At 34.0% G+C, this 22,343-nt stretch overlaps 1 protein-coding gene across 4 annotated transcripts in view; it reads right to left on the reverse strand.

Annotated features, from left to right (window-relative positions):
* The window catches only part of Micu2 (mitochondrial calcium uptake 2), a 122,269-nt gene that overhangs the window by 11,942 nt on the left and 87,984 nt on the right, over nt 1–22,343 (reverse strand). For all 4 annotated transcript variants that reach the window (XM_046447856.2, XM_046447865.2, XM_046447848.2 and 1 more), the window contains exon 7: nt 14,260–14,325. In XM_046447856.2, coding sequence (XP_046303812.1) covers nt 14,260–14,325 — 66 coding nt within the window. The remainder of the gene's footprint in view (nt 1–14,259; nt 14,326–22,343) is intronic.

The raw sequence follows: 22,343 nt of genomic DNA on the forward strand, positions 1-22,343 counted from the left end.
AGGTTTTTGCTGGTTTCTTTTAATTGCAGAGTAATATTTCATGGTATGGATTACCATACTTTTTAACCATTCACCTGTTGAAGAACATTTGAATTATTTCTAATTTTAGACTACTACAAATAAAGCTGTTAAAAATTTGTGTACAGGTTTTGGGTGAACACAGGTTTTCATTTTTGTGGAACAAATACTCAGGATTTTTCAGACTGGCAGTTATCACTTTACTTTCCCACTAGCAAAAGATAAGTAACCTGCATCTTTGCATTTTTTTTTTCTCTGCATCTTTACAATCTTTGGTGTTGTAAGCATTTTAACATTTTAGTTATGTGGATTAGGTATGTTGTGATAATCTCACTACAGTTTTAACTTGCACTTCCCTAATGATGGTGCTGAGCATCTTTTCATGTTTTGTTTCTGTTCCTGTGTATTCCTTGGAGAAATGTCTATTCAAGTCCTTTGGCTGCTTTTTAATTGGGTTGCTTTTCTGGTGTTGAGTTGCAAGAGTTCTTTAAGTATTCTGATACTAGACCCTTATTAGATATATGATTTGCAAGGTTTTATAGGTTGTCTGTTTACACTTCATAGTGTCCTTTGGTGAACAAAACTTTTTGATTTTGATGAAGTCCAATATCTTATTTTTTCTTCTGTTTCTTTTTTTCATATTTATTTTTTAGTTTTCAGCGGACACAGCATCTTTATTTGTATGTGGTGCTGAGGATCGAAGCCAGGCCGCGCGCATGCCAGGCGAGCGCGCCACCACTTGAGCCACATCCCCAGCTCTCTTTTTTTCATTCTTAAGCCATTTGTTTGTCTCTCAAAAGATAATTGCAGTTTAATATTAACATATTCTTTTTTTCTATTATACCTAATATTTTAATCTTAATTATTTATTTTAATTAGGTATATATGATAACAGAATGTATTTAATTCATTGTACACAACTGCAGCAAAACTACATTTCTATGGTTGTACATGATAAGGCAACACATCATATGTGCAGTTATACATGTACCTAAGGTAATGATGTCCATCTCTTTCCACCATCTTTCCTGCTCCCATACTCCCTCCCCACCTCTCCCTCCCCTTTGCCCCATCAAAGTTCCTCCATTTTTCCCATGTCCCCCCTCCCCCATTATGGATCAGCATCCACTTCAGAGAGAACATTCGTCTTTGTTGCTTTGGGATTGGCTTACTTCACTTAGCATAATATTCTCCAACTACATCCATTTACCTGCAAATGCCATTATTCTCTTTTAGTGATGAGTAATATTCCATTGTGTTTATATACCAAAGTTTCTTTATCCATTCATCTATTGAAGGGCACCTAGGTTGCTTCCATAGTTCCACTATTATGAATTCAACTGCTATAAACATTGAGGTGGCTGCATTACTATAGTATGCTGATTTTAAGTCTTTTTGATATAGACCAAGGAGTGGGATAGCTGGGTCAAATGATGGCTCCATTCCAAGCTTTCTAAGGAATCTCCATATTGCTTTCCAGATTGATTGTACCAATTTGAAGTACACCAGCACTAAATGAGTGTGCCTTTTCCCCCACATCCTTGCCAACATTTATTGTTGTTTATATTCTTGATAACTGCCATTCTGACTGGCGTGAGATGAAATCTTAAGAGTAGTTTTGATTTGCATTTCTCTAGTTACTAGAGATGTTAAACATTTTTTCATATTTGTTGATGGAATGTATATCTTCTTCTGAGAAGTGCTGTTTCTTGTTTTAAATGTTATATCTAAAAAGCCATTGTCAAATTCAATATCATATGACATTCCCATATATATATTATAATATATATATATTTTTTTTGGGGGGGGGTGTGGGGATGAGGGTGGGGCTGGTAACTGAGAATTGAACTCAGGGGCACTTAACCACTGAGCCATATCCCCAGCCCTATTTTGTATTTTATTTATAGACAAGGTCTCACTGCGTTGCTTAGAGCCTTACTGCCTCAGATCCTTCTGCCTCAGCCTCCTAAGCTGCTGGGATCACAGGCGTGCATCACTGTGGCCGGCTCCTGCCTATATTTTTAAAGGAATTCCTTAGCTGTAGTCCTTATTTTAAGATATTTGATCCATCTGAGTTTTCTTTTTCTTTTTTTTTTTTTGGTGTGAGGAAGGAGTCAACTTCAATTTTTTTTCCATACAGATATCCAGGTGTACTAGCTATTGCTGAAGATACTTTATTATTGTTTTAGAATTGTAAATAACATTGTATTTTAAATTTTGGTGTCTAGATAGTCATTGCTAGTATACATAAATGTGCTTGATTCTTTATACAGCTGGCTTATATCCTGTGAACTTCCTAAAATCAATGTTAGTTACTGTTCTATTTGGGGGGGTGCATGATAAATTCCTCAGGAGTTTCTAGAGAGACAATGTCATCTACAAGTACAGGTCTTTTATTTCTTTGTGTTCCCTTATTGTAGTGATTAGAACTTTCAGCACTACTGTTGTGTAATAAGAGTCATGAAAATAAATACCCTTACCTTAGGGGACAGGAAATAAGTTTTTCATCATGTTAGTTTTTTTTTTTAATTGGTGCTCTTGATCAAGTTGCCTATATAGAATTCCCATTTATATATGTGTGTGTGTGTGTATACACACATTTTTTTAAAAAAATTTTATTTTATTTATTTTTATGTGGTGCTGAGAATTGAACCCAGTGCCTCACACATGCTAGGCAAGTGCTCTACCACTGAGCCACAATTCCAGTCCCTCCCACTTATATTTTAATGAGCCCTTTTAATATAAAAAAACCTAAACATGAATGACTGTTAAATTTTGTCAAATGCTTTTTCTACACAGACTGTTAAAACTGGGTGATTTTTGTTCTATAGCCTTTAAATATGCTAGGCTACATTGATTGCTTTTGGAATACTGAACCTTTCTGGAATAAGTCATACTTGATCATGATATATAATTATTTTTTTACTATCTTGATGAATTCAATTTGCTAATTCTTGTTAAGGATTTTGGTTTCCCCATTCACGAGGTATACTGGTTTGTCATCTTTCTTAGTTTAACTTTGTGGTACAGGGGATTGAACCCAGGGCCTCATGCATGCCGGACAAGTACTGTATCACTGAGTTACATCCCCAGTCCACTCTGCTCCCCACCTTTTAACTGACTCATTCCGGTGTGGGTATCAGGGTAATCCTAGATTTACAGGAAGAATTTGGAAGTGTTCTTCCTTCTATTCCTCTTAATTCAATAATTCTTCTGGAGACCTAGAGATTTTCTTTTAGGGAGTTTTAAAATTAAAAATTAAATTTCCTTAAAAGTTATTCATATTTGTATTTTATTAGGTGAGTTGTGGTGGTTTGTGCTTTTTGAGAAATTGGCCCATTATCAAAGGTGTCAAATTGATGTGTAAAGGGCTGGGGTTGTGGCTCAGCGGGAGAGTGCTCGCCTTGCATGTGCAAGGCGCTGGGTTCAATCCTCAGCATCATATAAAAATAAATAAATAAAGCTACTAAAAATTTATATGTAAAACTATTATTCTTTTGATGTCTGCAAGGTTGGCAGTGATAGCTCCAGTTTCATTCCTGTTATTAGTATTTGTCACTCTTCTTAGAGGTTTGCCAATTTTATTAATCTTTTTTTTCATTTTACTAATCTTTTTTTAAATATTTATTTTTTAGTTGTAGTTGGACACAATACCTTTATTTTATTTATGTTTTGTCATGCTGAGGATAGAACCCAGGGCATCAAATGTGCTAGACAAGTGCTCTATTGCTGAGCCACAACCCCAGCCTTTATTTTACTAATCTTCTCAATGATCCTGACATGTGTTTCAATGATCTTTTTTACTGCTTCGATTTTAAAAATTTCACTGATTTCTGATGTTATCATTATTATTTACTTAATTTTCGATATTAAATGTATACGTTTCATACTACAAATTTTCCTCTCAGGAATGCTTTGGTTGTATTCTACAAATTTTGATATGCTGTGTTTCAATTTTCAGTCAGCTAAAGTATTTTTTAGTTTTTCTTAAGATTTCCTCTTGGGGCTGGGGTTGTGGCTCAGCGGTAGAGCACTTGCCTAGCATGTGTGAGGCCCTGGGTTCGGTCCTCAGCACCATATAAAAATAAATAAACAAAATATTGTGTCCAACCACAACTAAAAAGTAAATAGATATTTTTAAAAAAGATTTCCTCTTTACTAATAAATGAATTCAGCAAAGTAGCAGGATATAAAATCAACACCCATAAATCAAAGGCATTTCTGTATATCAGTGACAAATCTGCTGAAAGTGAAACTAGGAAAACCACCCCATTTACAATAGACTCAAAAAAAAAAAATGCTTAGGAATAAATTTAATGAAAAAGGTAAAAAAACCCTCTATAATGAAAACCAATCAAAATACCAATGGTATTCCTTATAGAAATAGAAAAAAACAATCATGAAATTCATCTGGAAAAATAAGAGACTCAGAATAGCTAACGCAATCCTTAGCAAGAAGAGCGAAGCTGGTGGCATTAGTATTCCAGACCTAAAATTATACTACAGAGCAACAGTAACAAAAACAGCATAGTATTGGCACCAAAACAGACCTACAGACCAATGGCACAGAATAGAGGACACACAGTCTTAACCATATAATTTCAGTTATCTTATATTAGACAAAGGCACCAAAAATGTACTGGAGAAAAGATAGCCTCTTGAACAATTGGTGCTGGGAAAACTGGAAATCCACATGTAACAAAAAGAAATTAAATTCTACCTCTCACCATGCACAAAACTCAACTCAAAGTGGATCAAGGACCTAGGAAATAAACCAGAGACTTGCGCCTAATGGAAGAAAAAATAGGCCCAAATCTCCATCAGGTTGGATTAGGCCCCAACTTCCTTAATAAAACTCCTGTCGCGCAAGAATTAAAACCAAGAATCAATAAATGGGATGAATTCAAACTAAAATGCTTCTTCTCAGCAAAAGAATCAATGAGGTGAACAGAGAGCCTACAGAATGGGAGCAAATCTTTACCATAAGCACATCAGAGCATTAATCTCTAAGATATATAAAGCACTAAAAACCTAACACCAAAACCACAAATAACTCAATCAATAAATGGGCCAAGGAACTGAACAGAACTTCTCAGAAGAGTACATACAATTAATCAATAAACATGAAAAATGTTCAACATCTCTAGCAATCAGAGAAATGCAAATCAAAACTACTCACTAAATCAAAACTCTCTCTCACTCCAGTTAGAATGGCAGCTATCAAGAATACAAACAACATAAGTGTTGGCGAGGATGTGGGGAAAAACTCACACTCATACATTGCTGGTGGGACTGCAAATTGATGCAGCCAATATGGAAAGCAGTATGGAGATTCCTTGGAAAACTTGGAACTGAACTGCCATTTAAACTGGTTATCCCACTCTTCGGTTTATACCCAAAGGACTTAAAAAACAGCATACTACAGGGACACAGCCATACAAACATTTATAGCAGCACAATTCACAATAGCTAAATTATGGAACCAACCCAGATGCCCTTCAGTAGATGAATGGAGAGAGAAACTTTGCCATATATATACAATGGAACATTATTCAGTATTAAGAGAGAATAAAATCATAGCATTTGCAGTAAATGGTGGAGAATATAATGCTAAGTGAAGCAAGACAATCCCAAAACACCAAAGGCCAAATGTTTTCTTTGATATGAGGATGCTGATTCATAATGGCAATGGCAGGGGAGCATGGGAGGAACAGAGGAACTTTATATATGGAAAAGGGGAGGGAGGGGAAAGGAAGGGGCTAGGGGATAGGAATGATGGTAGAATTGAATTAGACATCATTGTCCTAAGTACATGTATAAGACACGAATGGTGTGAAAATACTTTTTGTATATTCAGTGTCTCGAAAAATTGTGCTCTATATGTGTAATATGAAATGAATTGTATTCTGCCATCATGTATAACAAATTAGAATAAAAAAATTTCTTCTTTGACCCATGGATTATTTATTTAGACATGTGTTTAGTTTCTAAGTCTAAGCATTACTCTTGTCTGTTATTGATTTTTTAGTTTGATTTCATTGTGGTAAGAGAACACATTTTGTAAGGTTTTAATTCTAGTAAATTTGTTGAGGTTTGTTTTGTGGCCCAAGACATTCTTACTGTCTCTGTTGATATGTACCATAAACACTTGCAAAGAATGATTATGGTTACTAAAAGAATGGTTATTCTGGGAGGAGTATTCTACAAATGTCAATTAGATCTGGTTGGTTGATGGTATTGTTCAGTTCTTTGTCTTGGGTGATTTTCTGTTGTTCTACTTACTGACTATTGAAAAAGAGTTGTTATAATCTCTGGGGTTGTGGCTCAGTGGTAGAGTGCTTGCCTTGCATGTGTGAGGTGCTTTCGATTCTCAGAACTGCAAGGAAAGGGAAAAGGAGGGAGGGAGGGAGGGAGGGAGGAAGGAAGGAAGGAAGGAAAGAAAGGAAAGGAAGAAAGAAAGGAAGAAAGGAAAGAAAAGAAAGAAAGGAAAGAAAGAAAGAAAGAAAGAAAGAAAGAAAGGAAAGAAAGAAAGAAAGGAAAGAAAGGAAAGGAAGAAAGGGAAGGAAGGAAGGAAGGAAGGAAGGAAGGAAGGAAGGAAGGAAGGAAGGAAGGAAGGAAGGAAGGAAGGAAGGAAGGAAGGTCCATGGACAACTAAAAAGATACTAAAAAAAAATCTCCAATTGTAATTGTAAATTTGTTTATGTCTACTTTTAGTTCTATCAGTTTTGGCATTTCATATTTTTTTAAGGCTCTGTTGTTTGGTTATATACACATTTAGGAGTAGCTATCTTGTCTTGATGTATCGATGCTTTTATTGTTATGTCACTTTCTGTCTCTGGCAGTTTGTTTTGCTCTGCAGTCTACTCTGTTATTAGCCACTCTTATTTTTCTTTGATAGATGTTTATATATTTTTTCCTCTTTTACTTTCAAAGTACAGGTGCCTATATCTTTATATTTGAAGTAATTTGAAGTAGTTGGGTCATGTCTTTTAGTCCACTCTGCTAATTTCTATCTTTTGATTGGTACATTTAGAATACTTACATTTAATGTTTTTAGTGACATATTGGGGTTTAAGTCTGCCATTTTATTTTTTATGTTTAGTTTGCTTTCGTTTTCCTGCCTTCATTTGGGTTAAACATTTTTTAGAATTTGAATTTTATCTATAGTGTTTTTGAGAACAAGTTTTTGGATAGACTTTTTTGTGGTTACTCTAGCTATTGTATTATTGTATCCTTTACCTTCTTTTTTATTCTCCCACAGGATATCTATGGTCTAATATGCTCTATCAATCACTTATTTTCCTGTGTTTATTGATCAGTGACATATAATTGCAAATCAAAATGTAGTCTACTGGTGTGACAAATGTTAGCAGTTTGAGCAAAGTAAGAAAAGTTATACTTTAAGTTCCTTTACCTTCCTTGCCTTAAATATTTCCCCTACAGACATTTACGTCAAATTAGTCAATGTTATAATTTTTGCTTCAATCTCAAGAAGTCTTTTGTATTTACTCCTATTTTTGCTTAGTGTATTCTTCCTTTCTGATGCTCCAAGGTTTCTTCTTTTATTGTCATCTTTCCGTTTAGAGAATTTTATTTAGCCATTCATTTAGCATAGATCTATTGCTGACAAATTCTCTCAGTTTTTATTCATCTAAGAATGCCTTAATTTCAGCTTTATTCATTTTTGCAGTACTGGGTATAGAATCCAGGACCTCACATATCCTAGGCAAATACTCTACTACACTATTAAGCTACATTCCCAGGCTGCTGCTTTATTCTGGAAGGATATATTTTGGGTGGGTGTGGGGTGGTGGTGGGGGGATTGAACCCAGGTGCACTTAACCTCTAAGTCACATACCCAGCTCTTTAAAAAAAATTATTAGTTATTGATGGACCTTTATTTATATGTGGTGCAGAGAATCAAACTCAGTGCTTTACACATGCTAGGCAAGCACTCTCTATCACTGAGCCACAACCCCAGCCCTCTCCAGCCCTTTTTATTTATTTCTTTTATTTTGGATAGGGTCTTGCTAAGTTGCTTAGGGCCTCCCTCACTAAGTTACTGAGGCTGCCTTGATGTGCCATCCTCTTGCCTTAGCCTCCTGAGTTGCTGGGATTACAGGCATGTGCCACCATATCTGGGCTTAAAGAATATCTTTTTTTTTTTTTTTTAAGAGAGAAAGAGAGAGAGAGAGAGAGAGAGAGAGAGAGAGAGAGAGAATTTTTTTTAATATTTATTTTTTTTTAGTTATCGGCGGACACAACATCTTTGTTTGTATGTGGTGCTGAGGATCGAACCTGGGCCGCACGCATGCCAGGCGAGCGCGCTACCGCTTGAGCCACATCCCCAGCCCCTTGAAGAGTATTTTCACTAGAATTTGGATTCTGTTTTGACAATTTTTTCCTCTTTAGCACTTGGAAAATATTGTGATACTTCTTTGTGGTCTCCATGGTTTCTGATGAGAAAAATAAACATGAATAATCAAAGAAAAACCAAGCTGAATTAATAGTGATTTTTAAAAATGTGTTTTCCTACCAGATTGGCAATGATAAGAAAGATTATTCTAAATGAGCCTTTTTATTCTCCCACAGGATATCTGTGGTCTAATATGCTCTATCAACCACTTATTTTCCTGTGTTTATTGATCAGAACATAACTGCAAATCAAAATGTATGATCTATTGGAGAATACATTTAGCCCAAAGCAAAGTTAACATCAAAATAGGCTTTGAAGCTCTGTAGGAATAAATATGATTTCTGTCAAGTATTTTGAAATAATATACAGCTCTCAAACTGGAAACCTCCATATTCAGAACTTTTTCTCCTAAGAAAAAAAGGAGGAAGCAGAGTAAATGTGTGTTTTAGACAACATGACAGGGAAGCATTTGAGTACATAATGCAGAAGTAGTCTTTTTTTAGAATCAGAGTTTAAAAGATGTTAGTTCTGTAGAGAGTTATCATTTGGGTTAGATTTAGGACTAATGAATATCTTTTTGTTTGATGTTTTGACATATGAGTTAGCCAAGGATGCCTGCTATAATGTAATGAACTCATTTTCTACTAATGGATATTTAGACTATTTCCATTTTTAAAAAAATATAAACACTGCTGTGGGAAATACTGTTCTTTATCTTTATGTACTTGTAATTTTAAGTCCACAGAAATGAAACTTCTGGGTCAAATGGCATTTGCACTTATATTTTATTAGATATCTTTGCAATTTAATTTCCTGTCAAGAGTGCCACTGGGGCTGGAGTTGTGGCTCAGTGGAAGAGCGCCTCATATGGGTGAGGCACTGGATTCGATTCTCAGCACCACATATAAATAAATAAAGGTCCAACAACTAAAAAAAATTTTTAAAAAAAGTGTTCACTGACATTTACCTTAGAGAATATAGATTAGTAATCTTTCTTATCATTGCCATCTGGTAGGAAAACACATTTTAAAAAATCACTATTAATTCAACTTGGTTTTTCTTTGATTATTCATGTTTATTTTCCAACTGAGATGTTAGTCATTAAAAAAATAATAATAGTCACATCTACCAGAATTTTCCTCTCTGTTTTTAGAACATTACCTGCCTCAAAAACAAAAAACCTCCTACCTCAACAATCTAAAACATTAGTTTCTTGTAGAACTTTTATAGTATCATTTTTGACATTTAAATCTCTGATTCATCTGGAATTTATTCTGAAATAAAAAGTGACATAAGCTCAGTATCGTTTGGTCAGTTAGTCCATTAGTCACCGACGAGGATGTAGTGAAGGCCCAGTATGTACCAGGCATTTTAATAGTCCTTGAGGATTCATGGTTTTCTATTACTGTGAGACAGGTGGGCAAGTTATTAAAAACAGTAAACATACAGGAGCTGGAGGTATAGCTCAGTGGAAGAGCACAAGTTTAGCATGCTTGAGGCCCTGGGTTCAATCTCCAGTGCCTGGAGCAGGCACACACCCCTTCTCCCTCCTACCCCCACACAAAGTAATCACAGCATGAAAGTACTAGGAAGATGTATAGGGAGTTATGGGAGTATGAGATAGGATTTCCTTAGGAGCTCAGGCAACGTAACCCTAAGAAAATGCCATTTAAACTATGATTTGAAACCTTAGCAAAGTTTAGTAAGAAAGAAGTGGGAATAAACATTCCAAACAGGGAGCATGTGTAAAGGCCTGAATGTGCAGAAAGCATGGTGCTCTACGGCTGAGATGTAGGATGCAAAAGTAAGTATAACAGCAAACTCTTTATCTACTTGGGTGTTAAACACAATTCTAAGAGATTGTAATGTATTAACTCATTTAATCTCCCAAATTTCCCAATGGAGTAGACTGGTAGACAGGTTATGCCCAGGGTCATATAGCTACTAAATGTTGAAAGCAGCATTAGAACCTAGATAGTTAGACCACATACTCTGTTGCAGAGGAAAGTGGTACAGCAACAGGCTGGAGGAAGGTCAGAGACAGATGACATAGGCTTATAAGGATTTTTCATGGGGCTGGGGATGTGCCTCAAGTGGTAATGGGCTCGCCTGGCATGCACGGGGCGGGGCGCTGGGTTCGATCCTCAGCACCACATAAAAATAAAGATGTTGTGTCCACCAAAAACTGAAAAATAAATATTAAAAAATTCTCTCTCTCTCTTTAAAAAAAAAGGATTTTTCACACTGTTGAAAAATTTTTATTATGTTACTGCTGATGGCTAAAATGTATATATTTATGGGTTACGATGTGATGTTTTGATCCATGTATGAAATATGTAGTGTTTGATTGAAGAATTAAGTAGTAGTCACATTATATTTGTGCTTAAGTCATCCCTGGCTACAGCCTGAAAATGCAAAGACAGTGAATACAGGGAGATCAGTTAGGAGGCCACTGTAATATTCAAAGTGAGAAAATGATAGTGGCTTTCTCAAATGACAGTAGTGGAAGCAGAAGAAAAAAAAGTGGATTTGGAAATATTTAAGAGGCAGAAGAGATTGGACATAGTGACTTAGCTGTATAGGAGGAACAAGGAGATGTCAAGAATAACTTCTAGGTTTTTGGATTATCAACAAGTAATTTCACAATATTTTCCCACCAATTTAAAGTGCTACCTATATTACATATACTAATAATTGTACGTATTTGCATTTATATTTTTAACTTTTATTTCTCATGATACCACTTTATTTGGATAAGTACCTCTAATGAGAGGTACTTGTATTTTTCAGAAAGTTTGTGACTGTTCTCTCATGTTTATTCTTTATGACTTTAGAATCATTTTGCTAAGTTTGAGCATATCACCTTGTCCACATCCACTTTCTCCTTCTCCAGTGTTTGTCAAAAATAATGATCAGGATGCCTGCCATTAACACTATTATTTAACATATTTTCCTGTTAATTTTGTATAATATATAAGATTAATATTAGAGATAAAATGATTTTATACAACCAAGAAAATCAATAGAAAAAAATCGAAATCATGAGAAAATTCAGTAAGGTCCATCAGAACACAAACATTAAAAATCAAATAGACTTCCTATTTGGTAGTAATAATTTTTCCCTTGAGGGAAAAAAGAGTCTACATAACAGTAACAATACAAAGTTCCCTGGGTTTACCCTTACAAAATGAATTTTGATGAAGGAAAAAATTAAATGTAAAGAAATGAAACCAGAACTAAGTAAGAATATGTTAGTATTTATAGTGAATTTTGACAGGGATACACTTTTAAGAAATGAAAATAATTGGATAAAAAAACCCACAGAGGGCTGGGGATATAGCTTAGTTGGCAGAGTGCTTGCCTAGAATGAACAAGGCCCTGGGTTCAATTCCCAGCACTGCCAAAAACAAAAACAAAAACAAAAAAAACAGAACTACAGTTAAAAAAAAAAAACAAAAAACCAAAAACATAGCCAAAACATGACAATCAAAACTAATCTGAAAAATATCTGAATACTTTTGACAGATCTTAGTTTAATATCTTTAAATATAAAATACTTGTAAACGTATATGTGAAACAAAAACCTAAGGAAAATTTCTCCCAAAAAGACAGAAAAAGAAAACTTGCAAAATAAGAAGTACAAAAGATCTATAGTTATTCAAAAAAAAAAAAAAAAAAAAAGATTATGTGAGATACCTTCTTCTCCTACCAAACTGGCACAGATTAAAAACGAAACAAAATAAAGAGATCGATCCTAGAGAGATTTGAGATGGCAGGCTCACTGAATGCTGCTGGCACTGTCAATTGTTAAAAAACCTTTCCAGAAAGGAATCTGGCAATAGGTATCAAAAACCTTAAAAAATATTCATGCCTTTTGATCCGAGAATTTCACTTTTAGAACTCTAGGATAAATTTATGTGTTTAATAGATATTTATTAGTATTTATTTATTTAGGTACCAGGAATTGAACCTAGGGGCACTTAACCACTGATCTACATTCTTGGCCTTTTTTATACTTTGAGATAGGGTCTTGCTAAGTTACTTAGGGCCTCTCTAAATTGCAGAGGATGGCTTTGAACTTGTGATCCTCCTGCCTCCCGAGTAGCTGGGATTACAGATGTGTGCTATTGTGCTCAGCTTTATTTTTTTGAGATGGGGTCTTGCATGTTGCCCAGGATTGTCTTGAACTCATGGGCTCAAACAATCCTCTTGCCTCAGCTTCCTGAGTAGCACCATGACTTCTAATAGCAATACTGTAAATAATTTTTTTTTTTTTAAATTTGGTGCTGTGGATTGAATCCAGGGCCTTGTACATGCTAAGCACATATTCTACCACTGTGCTATACCTTCATTCCAGAAACAATCTTAATATTCTGTAACATAGAGTATGGGAATGTAGCTCAGTAGTAGAGGACTTGTCTAGCATGTATAAGACCCTGGGTTCAATCCCAGCAGAGCAAAAAAACCAAAAACATTAATTGAGCATATGATATATGACTTGTGTTTTACCAGGCCACATGGACACAACCTGTATAAATAAAGAATTAATCTTATATAAGAACAGGTCTAGACTTTGTCCAGGGCCGCTGGTGGTTCCTAAGGCAAGGGTGTCTGGGGCCTTGAACCACATCAGATAGTCTAACAAGGAGATTTAGGGTAGGGATGTTGGGTAAAGGGGTTCAGCCTTATTTCTGGACGGGCTGGATACTAAGGTTCAAGTATGTTGGCAGCCAACTAGGTTTACATGATTGACTCCAGTAACATCTCTGGACATCAAGGCTTGAGTGGGCTTCCTTAGTTGTCATGCACATACATATCATTAAACAAACAATTATATTAAATGACAATGTGCTATGATGGGGACATTCAGGGTATTATGAAAACATATAGGTTATATACATGTAGGAAAAGGATATAGCATTTAAAAACTTAGATGTGAGACAAAGAAGTCCAGTATAGGATTATTCAAAGGGAATAAAATGTAAACAAAAACCACACTGCTAATAATTTTACAAATTTTAAAACAGACATTCTCCAAAAGATGATATACTCTGGAAATTTAAGAAAATTTCATGAAAAGCATAACATGGAATTATGATTAATTGAAAGATTATTAATTAAAAATTTGCTTACATGCATTTCTTTGGGAATGAAAATTGGTTCATATTCTATAGAAGTTATTAGTCAATCTTGAGCGAGTGCGTCAATAACCTTAGAAATACTTATACCTTTTGATTCAGCAATTATGTTTCTGTAGTTATCCCTTAGGTACACACACAAACACATATGTAATGGTGTAATTATAGGATTATTTATTTAGTATTATTTTAATATGCAAAGATGAATACATGTTAAATGTTTTCCAAAAGAGGAATGAAACTGCTACACCCATACAACAAAGTAAATATAGTCATTAAAAAGAATGAGATATCTAGATATATTAAGCAAAAAAAGAAAAGTGTGGAGCAATGTATAGCATGCTACTGCTTTTATAAACATGAAAAACAGATATAGACCTATTTATTAAACTAATTTTACATATGTGGTTTATATGCATAAAATTTCTCTTGAGGAATACACAGGAAATTTATAACACTCTTCTCCTTAGGAAGAACTGGGCAGAAAGGGGCAGAGGGAATACCACTCTATTTATATATTCTTGTGTACCTTTTGGAGTTAGGACCCCATGTTAATATAGCATAACTATTTAAAATATTATTATTTACAACTTATCAACTATTTGTGAATACTTATTTGAACAACACAATAGAGCAATTACTATAAATATTGTCTGTTTGTAAATTTTAGATTATGAATGTACATACCTGACAGTCTATTTCATTAGTTTTCATTGTCTTTAAGTCATCTTGTTTACTTATGATCTTCTGTAGCTAAAAAGATTGCAAACATGAGTTTACATATGTATTTACTGGATTTTTCAAAACGATCTAAAAAAATGGATAAGTTGTTATTATAAAATATATACTAGCTATTTGTTAAATATTAATTAAAATACTTTTTACATTATAAGACATTTTTGACCATGTAGGAATCAAAGGAGAAAATGGATAACAAAAGCATGAGCATTTATTAGTAATAATTTTCTTCTAAGAAAGCTAGCTTACTTAATAGATACGTGTTCTAAAGTCAGCAGTTATTAAAAAATTTTAAGATTATCTAGTACTCCTTTCAAGAGAATTTCTATTCATAACAATATTTTATATCACTGATACTTTATAGCCACATTTTCAAGTATATATCTCTTAAAAAGCTATATATGTAGGGGGTAGGAGGGATAGTAGAATGAACCAGACATTATTACCTTATGTACATTTATAACTTTACGAATGGTGGGATTCTACATCGTGTGTAACCAGAAGAATGAGAAATTATACTTCATTATATATATCAAAGTGCATTCTACTACTGTCATGTATAACTAATTAAAACAAGTAAAAAAAATTAAAAAGCGATATGTAAACATATATAATATATATACATTTTCTCAAACACACATAGCGTGTTTTTCCTTCTCCTTTTATGTACTTACAAAGCATTAAGACATTTTTATTAATTATAAAGTCGTAAAAAAAGCCTTGAAACTGAGTACATTAAAAAACCCACCTACCTTTCAGAATCATTTGTATAAATCTTCATATGGAAAGCAAATTAAAAAAAAATTAAAAAAATCAGATGCAGACAAAATCCCTAACTATGAATTCAAATCAATTAGGAGACAAATTTCCCCTTAGGTTATTTAATAGTCATTAAATTGCTGCAATTAAATTCCAAATTATCTCAAATTTAGCCACCTATTTATACTTGTTTTAGCCAAATGCTTTATGTTCAGTTCTCTAAATCTTTTACCCATTTGTAAATGCCCTCTCCGTACTTAAGTAGTTTAGGGAAAGGAATGGAAAAACTTTATATTTGTTTCACTGTTTTTTAAGTTGACAATCAAATGATATAACACTAAGTTCAATACCCAAATATTTCTCCTTCTACTTACTGCTCCTACTTCTTTATGAAGTTTTACTATACAAAATTTCAAATACAAAGTGAACAGAATTTTATAATAAATCATATACAATTATAACTCAGCTTCAGTGATTATCAATACATTCTTGGTTTACCTATACTTCTACCCACTCTGTTCCCTTCAGTTATTTTACACTCTTCAGAAAAAAATTAGAGATACTAAAATGTACAAATCTTAAGCCATATAATTTTCATAGTTTTGTGTGTCTCTTTCCAATCAATCCTTTCTCCCTGTATCCCCATGAAGGCAGTTCTGATTTTGCTTCTTCCTAAATTAGCTTCACCTAGTTTAGAAATTCAAGTTAGTGGAATCACATACTACATATTATTTTGTGTCTGCCTTCTTTCATTCAGCATCATGGTCTTCAGATTCATCCTTGTTGTTCATTTATCAGTAGTTTATTTTGATTCACTGTTAAGCTGTATTACATTGTAAGTTCATTTACCCGTTGACAGGTGTTTGTGTTGTCTTCATGTTTTGGCTACTGTGCATCAAAGTGCTATAAATGTTCTTCTATAACTAAGCTGAACTTTCTCTTGGATAAATACTAACAGGGTAACAGGTCTGTTTAACTTTATAAGAAACTGCCAAACTTTTTTCCAAAGTGATTTTCAGTTTCTTCACATCCTTGTCATTTGTTATTTTGGTTAAGACTAATTTATCAGTTTCATTTTATTGCTTTCAGGGATACAGATGTGGCTTAGTGGTAGAAAATTAGCCTAGCATGTTAGAGACCCTAGTTTTCATCCCTAGAACTGCAAAAACCAAAATACCCCCCAAACAAACAAACTCTGCCTCCCCTAGATCATAAAGATATTGTCTGTTTATACCCAAAAGCTTAGTAGTTTTAGTTTTTTGGATTAGATCTAGAATCTGTATCAAATATATTTTTACATAGGCTAAATTTTTCATATGTATTTGTTGAAAAACATTTCTTTCCCAATTTACTGATTTGGTGCCTTTGTTGAAAATTACCAGGACCTATAGACTTTATTCCACTTATCTACTTATCTGCCCTTAGGACAGTAGTACAGTGTCACTGATTATCACCATATCTTCATAAGTCTTGAATTCAGCTAGTGGGAGTTATATAGCATGTTCGTATTTTATTTTATTTTAAAATATTTATTTTTTAGTTGTAGTTGGACACAATACCTTTATTTTACTTATTTTTATATGGTGCTGAGTATCGAACCCAGGACCTTGCACATGCTAGGAGAGCATTCTACTGTTGAGCCACAACTCCAGCCCTCCAGCATGTTCTTACTTATCAATATTATTTGTTTTAGGCCCTTTATGTTTATATATATCTTTGAAATCACTTTGTCAACATCTACTAGAAAAAAAAAAAGCCTGCTGGGATTTTGCTTGGAAAGTTTAATGTATAGACTAATTTGGGAGGAAATGACATCTTCACACCAAATCTTCTAATCTATTAACATGCTATGTATCTTTATTCAGGCTTCCTTGAGTTTCTATCAGCAACATCTGAAGTTTTCAATGCATTTTTTTGGTTAATTTGTTTCTAATTATTTTTGATATTTGATACTCTACTCAATTAAGAACTGGTCTTATTTTTGTATTCTTTTTTTTGTGTGTGTGTGGTACTGGGGATTGAATCCAGAGCCTTGTGCATGCACTCTACCAACTGAGTTATATTCCCAGCCCAAAAATCGATCTTAATTTAATTTTCCAACTCTTTGCCACTAGTGTATGGAAATATATTTAATTTCTGCATACTAATCTATCCTGAGATCTTTCTAAATTCAGTTATAATTTGAGAAGTCTTTGACTTTTTTTTGTTGGTTCATTAGAATTTCCTTAAGGTTCTACCTCTCTTTCTAATCTTTAAACCTAACATTTTTTTTTTCTTGAATTGCTTTTATTTAACTTCCAGTAATGTGTTGAGAAAAGAGGTAAACAAAGAGCGAGGTGTGGTGGCATACACGTGTAATCCCAGTAGCTCATGAGACTGAGGCAGAAGGATCATGAGTTCAAAGCCAGCCTCAGCAAAAGTGAGGTGCTAAGCAACTCAGTGAGACCCTGTCTCTAAATAAAATACAAAATAGGGCTGGGCATGTAGTTCAGTGGTCGAGTGCCCCTGAGTTCAATTATTGGTACTCCCCCCAAATCTCTGCCTTATTCCTAGTCTTAAGGAATAAGTATTTCACCCTGTAGTATATAATCCCATTTAGTCAGTGCTGGGGATTGAAGCTAGGGCTTCTGTATGCTGTACTTACTGAGCTATAATGCTAGCTCCTCATTAAACTTTTTATAAATGCTATCAGATTTAGGAAGTTCTCTTCTGTTTCTCCTTCACTGAGTTTTATCATAAAAGGGTTTATTTTGTCAAATGCTTTGTGCATTAACATGACCTTACTGGTATTTCCTTTATTCTGTTAATATGTTGTACTGTACTGTTTTCTCAACCATTAAACTCATTTAATATTCCTTGTATAAATCTCACTTATATTATTTTATATAGTATTGGATTAGATTTTCTCTGTAAAGTATTTTTATACTTTTGTTCATGAAGAAAATTGGTACACTATTTACTTTTCTTGTTGGGTCTTTGCCAAAATTCAATTATCAGAGATATACTGGTCTTATAACACGAGAAGAAGTTTTCCTTTCTTGTGAATTTTCAATTTGGCACTACATCTTTTTTAAATGACTGACAGATGTTACCAATGAAACCATCCGGACATGAACATTTCTTTTTTTTTTTGTAATTTTTTTTGTAATTGTAGATGGGCAGAATGCTTTTATTTTATTGTTTATTTTTATGTGCTGCTGAGGACTGAACCCAGTGCCTCACACATTCTAGGCAAGCACTCTGCCTCTGAGCTACAGCCCCAGCCCACTGAACATTTCTTTCATAATAAATTTGATTCCTTTGACAAAGACTACTCAGATTTAGATTTCATCACTAATTAGTTTTGTTTTATGAGGCATTTTTCATTTCATCTGAGCTATCAAACTTATAGGCATGAAAGAATTAATTGTAATAGTTCATAATACTACATTTTGAACCTATTGCTATCTGTAGAATTTGTGGCATTATCTCCTTTTTAACATTTTTTTTTGGTACTGGGGATTGAACTTAGGGGCACTCGACCACTGAGCCACATCCCCAGCCCTATTTTGTATTTTATTTAGAGACAGGGTCTCACTGAATTGCTTAGCACCTTATTTTTGCTGAGGCTGGCTTTGAACTTGCGATCCTCTGGCCTTAGCCTCCCATCCTCCTGCCTCAGCCTCCCAAGCCACTGAGATTATAAGCATGCGCCACAGTGCCCGGCTCCTTTTTCACTCTTAATGGTAATCTGGATCCTTCTCTTCCTCCACGCTTTTGATAGTAAAATTTATCATATAAATAACAATTTAAAAATGATATTATTCATAAATACTAATTACAAATTTTTATAGAAAGTTCAAAATGTTTTGCTTTTATAAGATATTTAATGTAGTTGTTACAATCATTAGTCTTATTGTCAAATAATTATAAACAAAATAAAATAAAACAAAAAGGCAAATAGAATTATTTTGTTGAAATAGAAAAAATTTCCCCTTGGTACTAGGGATTAAAACTGAGGTCACTTTACTATTGAGCTATATTCCAGCCTTTATTTTTTATTTTGAGATAGGGTCTCACTAAATTGTCTCAAACTTGTGATTCTCCTGTCTCAGCCTCCCCAGTTGCTGGGATTACAAGAGTGCTGAAATAAGAGTTTTTAAGGAGGTTTATTCCAACACGGTAGAAATTCAGAGCAGCAAAAGGTCTGTTCTATCCAAGTGGATTCTGTCCTAGATAAATCTTGCCATGGCAGATCTTTCTATAACATTTCAGTCTGGACTCAAAGTGAGGGTTCCTTCAAGGTTCTTTGTGTACTATGAAGAGTATAGTGTTGTACATTTAGTTCTGTACTAAATCTCCATTAGAAAAAGCATATAAAGATTTTCCTCTAGAGACCTAGGTCAAAAGGTCTCTCTGATCTCCTATGGTTTTTTTTTTTTAATTTTATTTTTTAGTTGTAATTAGACACAATACCTTTCTTTTGATTATTTATTTTTATGCGGCACTTAGAATCGAACCTAGTGCTTTGCTACTGTTGAGCCACAACCCCAGCCCCTCCTAAGGTTCTTTTTAAAATGGTGGTACATGACACTGATTCAAGATGATAAGCTACCAAGTGTCTACTATGTGATCAGTGTTCTTCTGGGAAAATAGTGGTAAATGATAGATAATGTATTTGCTCCCACTGAACTTACATTCTAATAGTCTAGAGAAAATAAACAAGTAAACAAAGTCATTTCAGATAACCTCAAATGCTATGACTAAAATAAAATAAAAGCAGGGTAACTGGATTGAGAGATTGCTGAGGAGGGGTTACTGTTAGACTGATTTATTCCAGGTATTTTTCCTGAGGGGATGACATTGGGGCAGAGATATGAATGATTAAAAACTATTAAAGGAGTGGGTAAAGGAAGAAAATGTTTCTGGTGGAAATAGGGGTGTTATGTTAGACAAACAAAAAGATGATGAAGTTGTTATATGGAAGTTATAAAAGATTCAGGAGGGTATCTATTTGTAAATACAAATTCTGAATGATTTAGAAAGTACTGCCAAATTGACTACTTAAATTTGTGTTGGTAATTATTTTCAATTTCAGGCTGAAAATGAAGTATGTAGAGTTTAATCTCTGGAATAAGATACAAAATCAAAAAGAAAAAATTCTACTGAGGGTTTTTATATTATTTAGTAATAACTCTAGCAGATATATTTAGCATGATAAAATTATAAAACACCATCATATTAAGAATATAGCCTTTCCTACCCAAAAGGACCACCTAAGGAACAATTTATAACTGTAAATAGACTTGTCTCTAATCTATTGTTTAGAGAAGCTGCATTTAAACCCTGGCACTCATCCCACATAAGCAGATGAACCATCTATCAAGGTAAAGATTAAATGGTTAACTACTACTGGCTTTGATCACTGTCAGCTACGTTTATTATTACTTGACAGAGAAAAATTCATGCAGATTGCTTTTATTTTATGAGTTCTTGGGATAAAGAAGTAAGCAATACACTTGCAATGTAGGTTTTAGATGTGGATATTAATAAAATGTATATGTAACCACAAAATACAAAAATAACAAACTGAGACAGTTTGTATTTTAGGACAATATCATGGGACTCTGCATTAATATATTTCATTATTTTCACATCTGCTGTTCAAATCACTTTGTTACATTTATTTTGTGTGTGTGTGTGTGTGTGTATGTGTTTTGGTACTAAGGATTGGATCCAGGGTGCTTAACCACTGAGCAACATCCCCAGACCTTTTTTATATTTTATTTAGAGACAGGGGTCTGAGTTGCTAAGTGTCTTGCTAAGTTGCTGAGGCTGGCTTTGAACTCACAATCGATTTGCCTGCCTCAACCTCCCAAGCCACTGGGATTATAGGCACACACTACTGCGCCCAGCTTCCATTTATGTTTTGAGTATGAAAGTAGTTCTTATGACTTTTTTGGCATTTATGGTGTGGAACACATAAGTAAAATTTACGGGGGAAGCATTCAGATATATTAAATAACCCCTGTTCTTTATGCTTTTCTGATCTGAAATGAACTGTTTCTTTCAAAAACATTTCAAATATAAGATGCTACATACTTAAATTTACTAATATAAGGATTGTGGAAGTGAGATCACTATTCAAGTAACTAATATGAATGTAATTTTCTTCTCAATGCTTTAAAAAAAAACCCTGACATACATATCATACTCTATGAGTTATCAAGCTTAGTGTTTCATTTCTATGATCAGCAAAAAGAACCTTTTACAGGCTTACAAGATTGACTTTCATAATTTTAAACTTAAAAAAAAAATCAGTGATGTATCCTAACATATTATTTTCTTGTTTTCTTAATTATGAGCTGATCCTGAGATTTTTCAAACATTTAGGGAGAAACCAGCCATGTTCAGAAACTGTTCTATAACTGTATTAAACTGTTATGTAAAAAAAGGTTTTGAAAAATCTTAAAGTAGGTATGAGCAGATGCAGAAAGACGGTGTACTGAAAAGGCACACTAACATTGCTGTGTGAACACGGAAACAACATACCCTCCACTGCCTTTTTTTCTCAGTTTAATGTTTAGTACCTCTTTTATCTATAGGCTTACGACTGGGCCTCCTCTTCCCACCAAAACATTTGTAAAGTGCATCAAAACTGTAGTCTTAGTTAAGTATGGCAGTAATATCTGGGGCTCTGCCAAGTCCACTTTATAAAATTACCTCTAATTTTATTAGTCTGTGGATATAAGATTTCGCTCCCTAGGCCTGTCTTTCTCAGGAATAAAACCAGAAAGCTCACCCAAGTCTAGGGAAATTAATGGTACCCACAAATTCTAACAGGTTAATTAACCTAAAAGAATCTCACCTTTATGCATTATGATCTTTCCATATGAATTACCTCTACCTGAATAATGTCAAAAATCTGTTTCTTGTCCCTGAAGCCCTGAGATAACTAGAAAGTAATGGTACTGGTATTTCAGGTTCAGCTTGTGCAAACACATCTTTTTCCTTAGACTCAACTTAAATAACTCCCTTTAATTATTAGATATTGCAAAAGAGTATTTTTTTTATCTACAGCTACCAGTTTTGGACTTCCATTCACTCCTCTTCAGCACTTTGTTTCTTGGTATTCATCCCTACCATTCTTTTTGAAATGATTCTGTAATGCTTCCTACTGACCTACAAAATTTAAGGGGCTCTCTACTCAGTCTCTATCCTATTAAGCCACTTTTAAAAGAGTTTAGTTTTTAAAAAAAATTTTTTTTTAAGTTGTAGTTGGACACAATACATTC

Source organism: Marmota monax, unplaced genomic scaffold (genome assembly GCF_021218885.2).
Source record: "Marmota monax isolate L192 unplaced genomic scaffold, Marmota_monax_Labrador192_F-V1.1 WCK01_AAM20220418_F8-fsc00043, whole genome shotgun sequence".
Lineage (NCBI taxonomy): Eukaryota > Metazoa > Chordata > Mammalia > Rodentia > Sciuridae > Marmota > Marmota monax.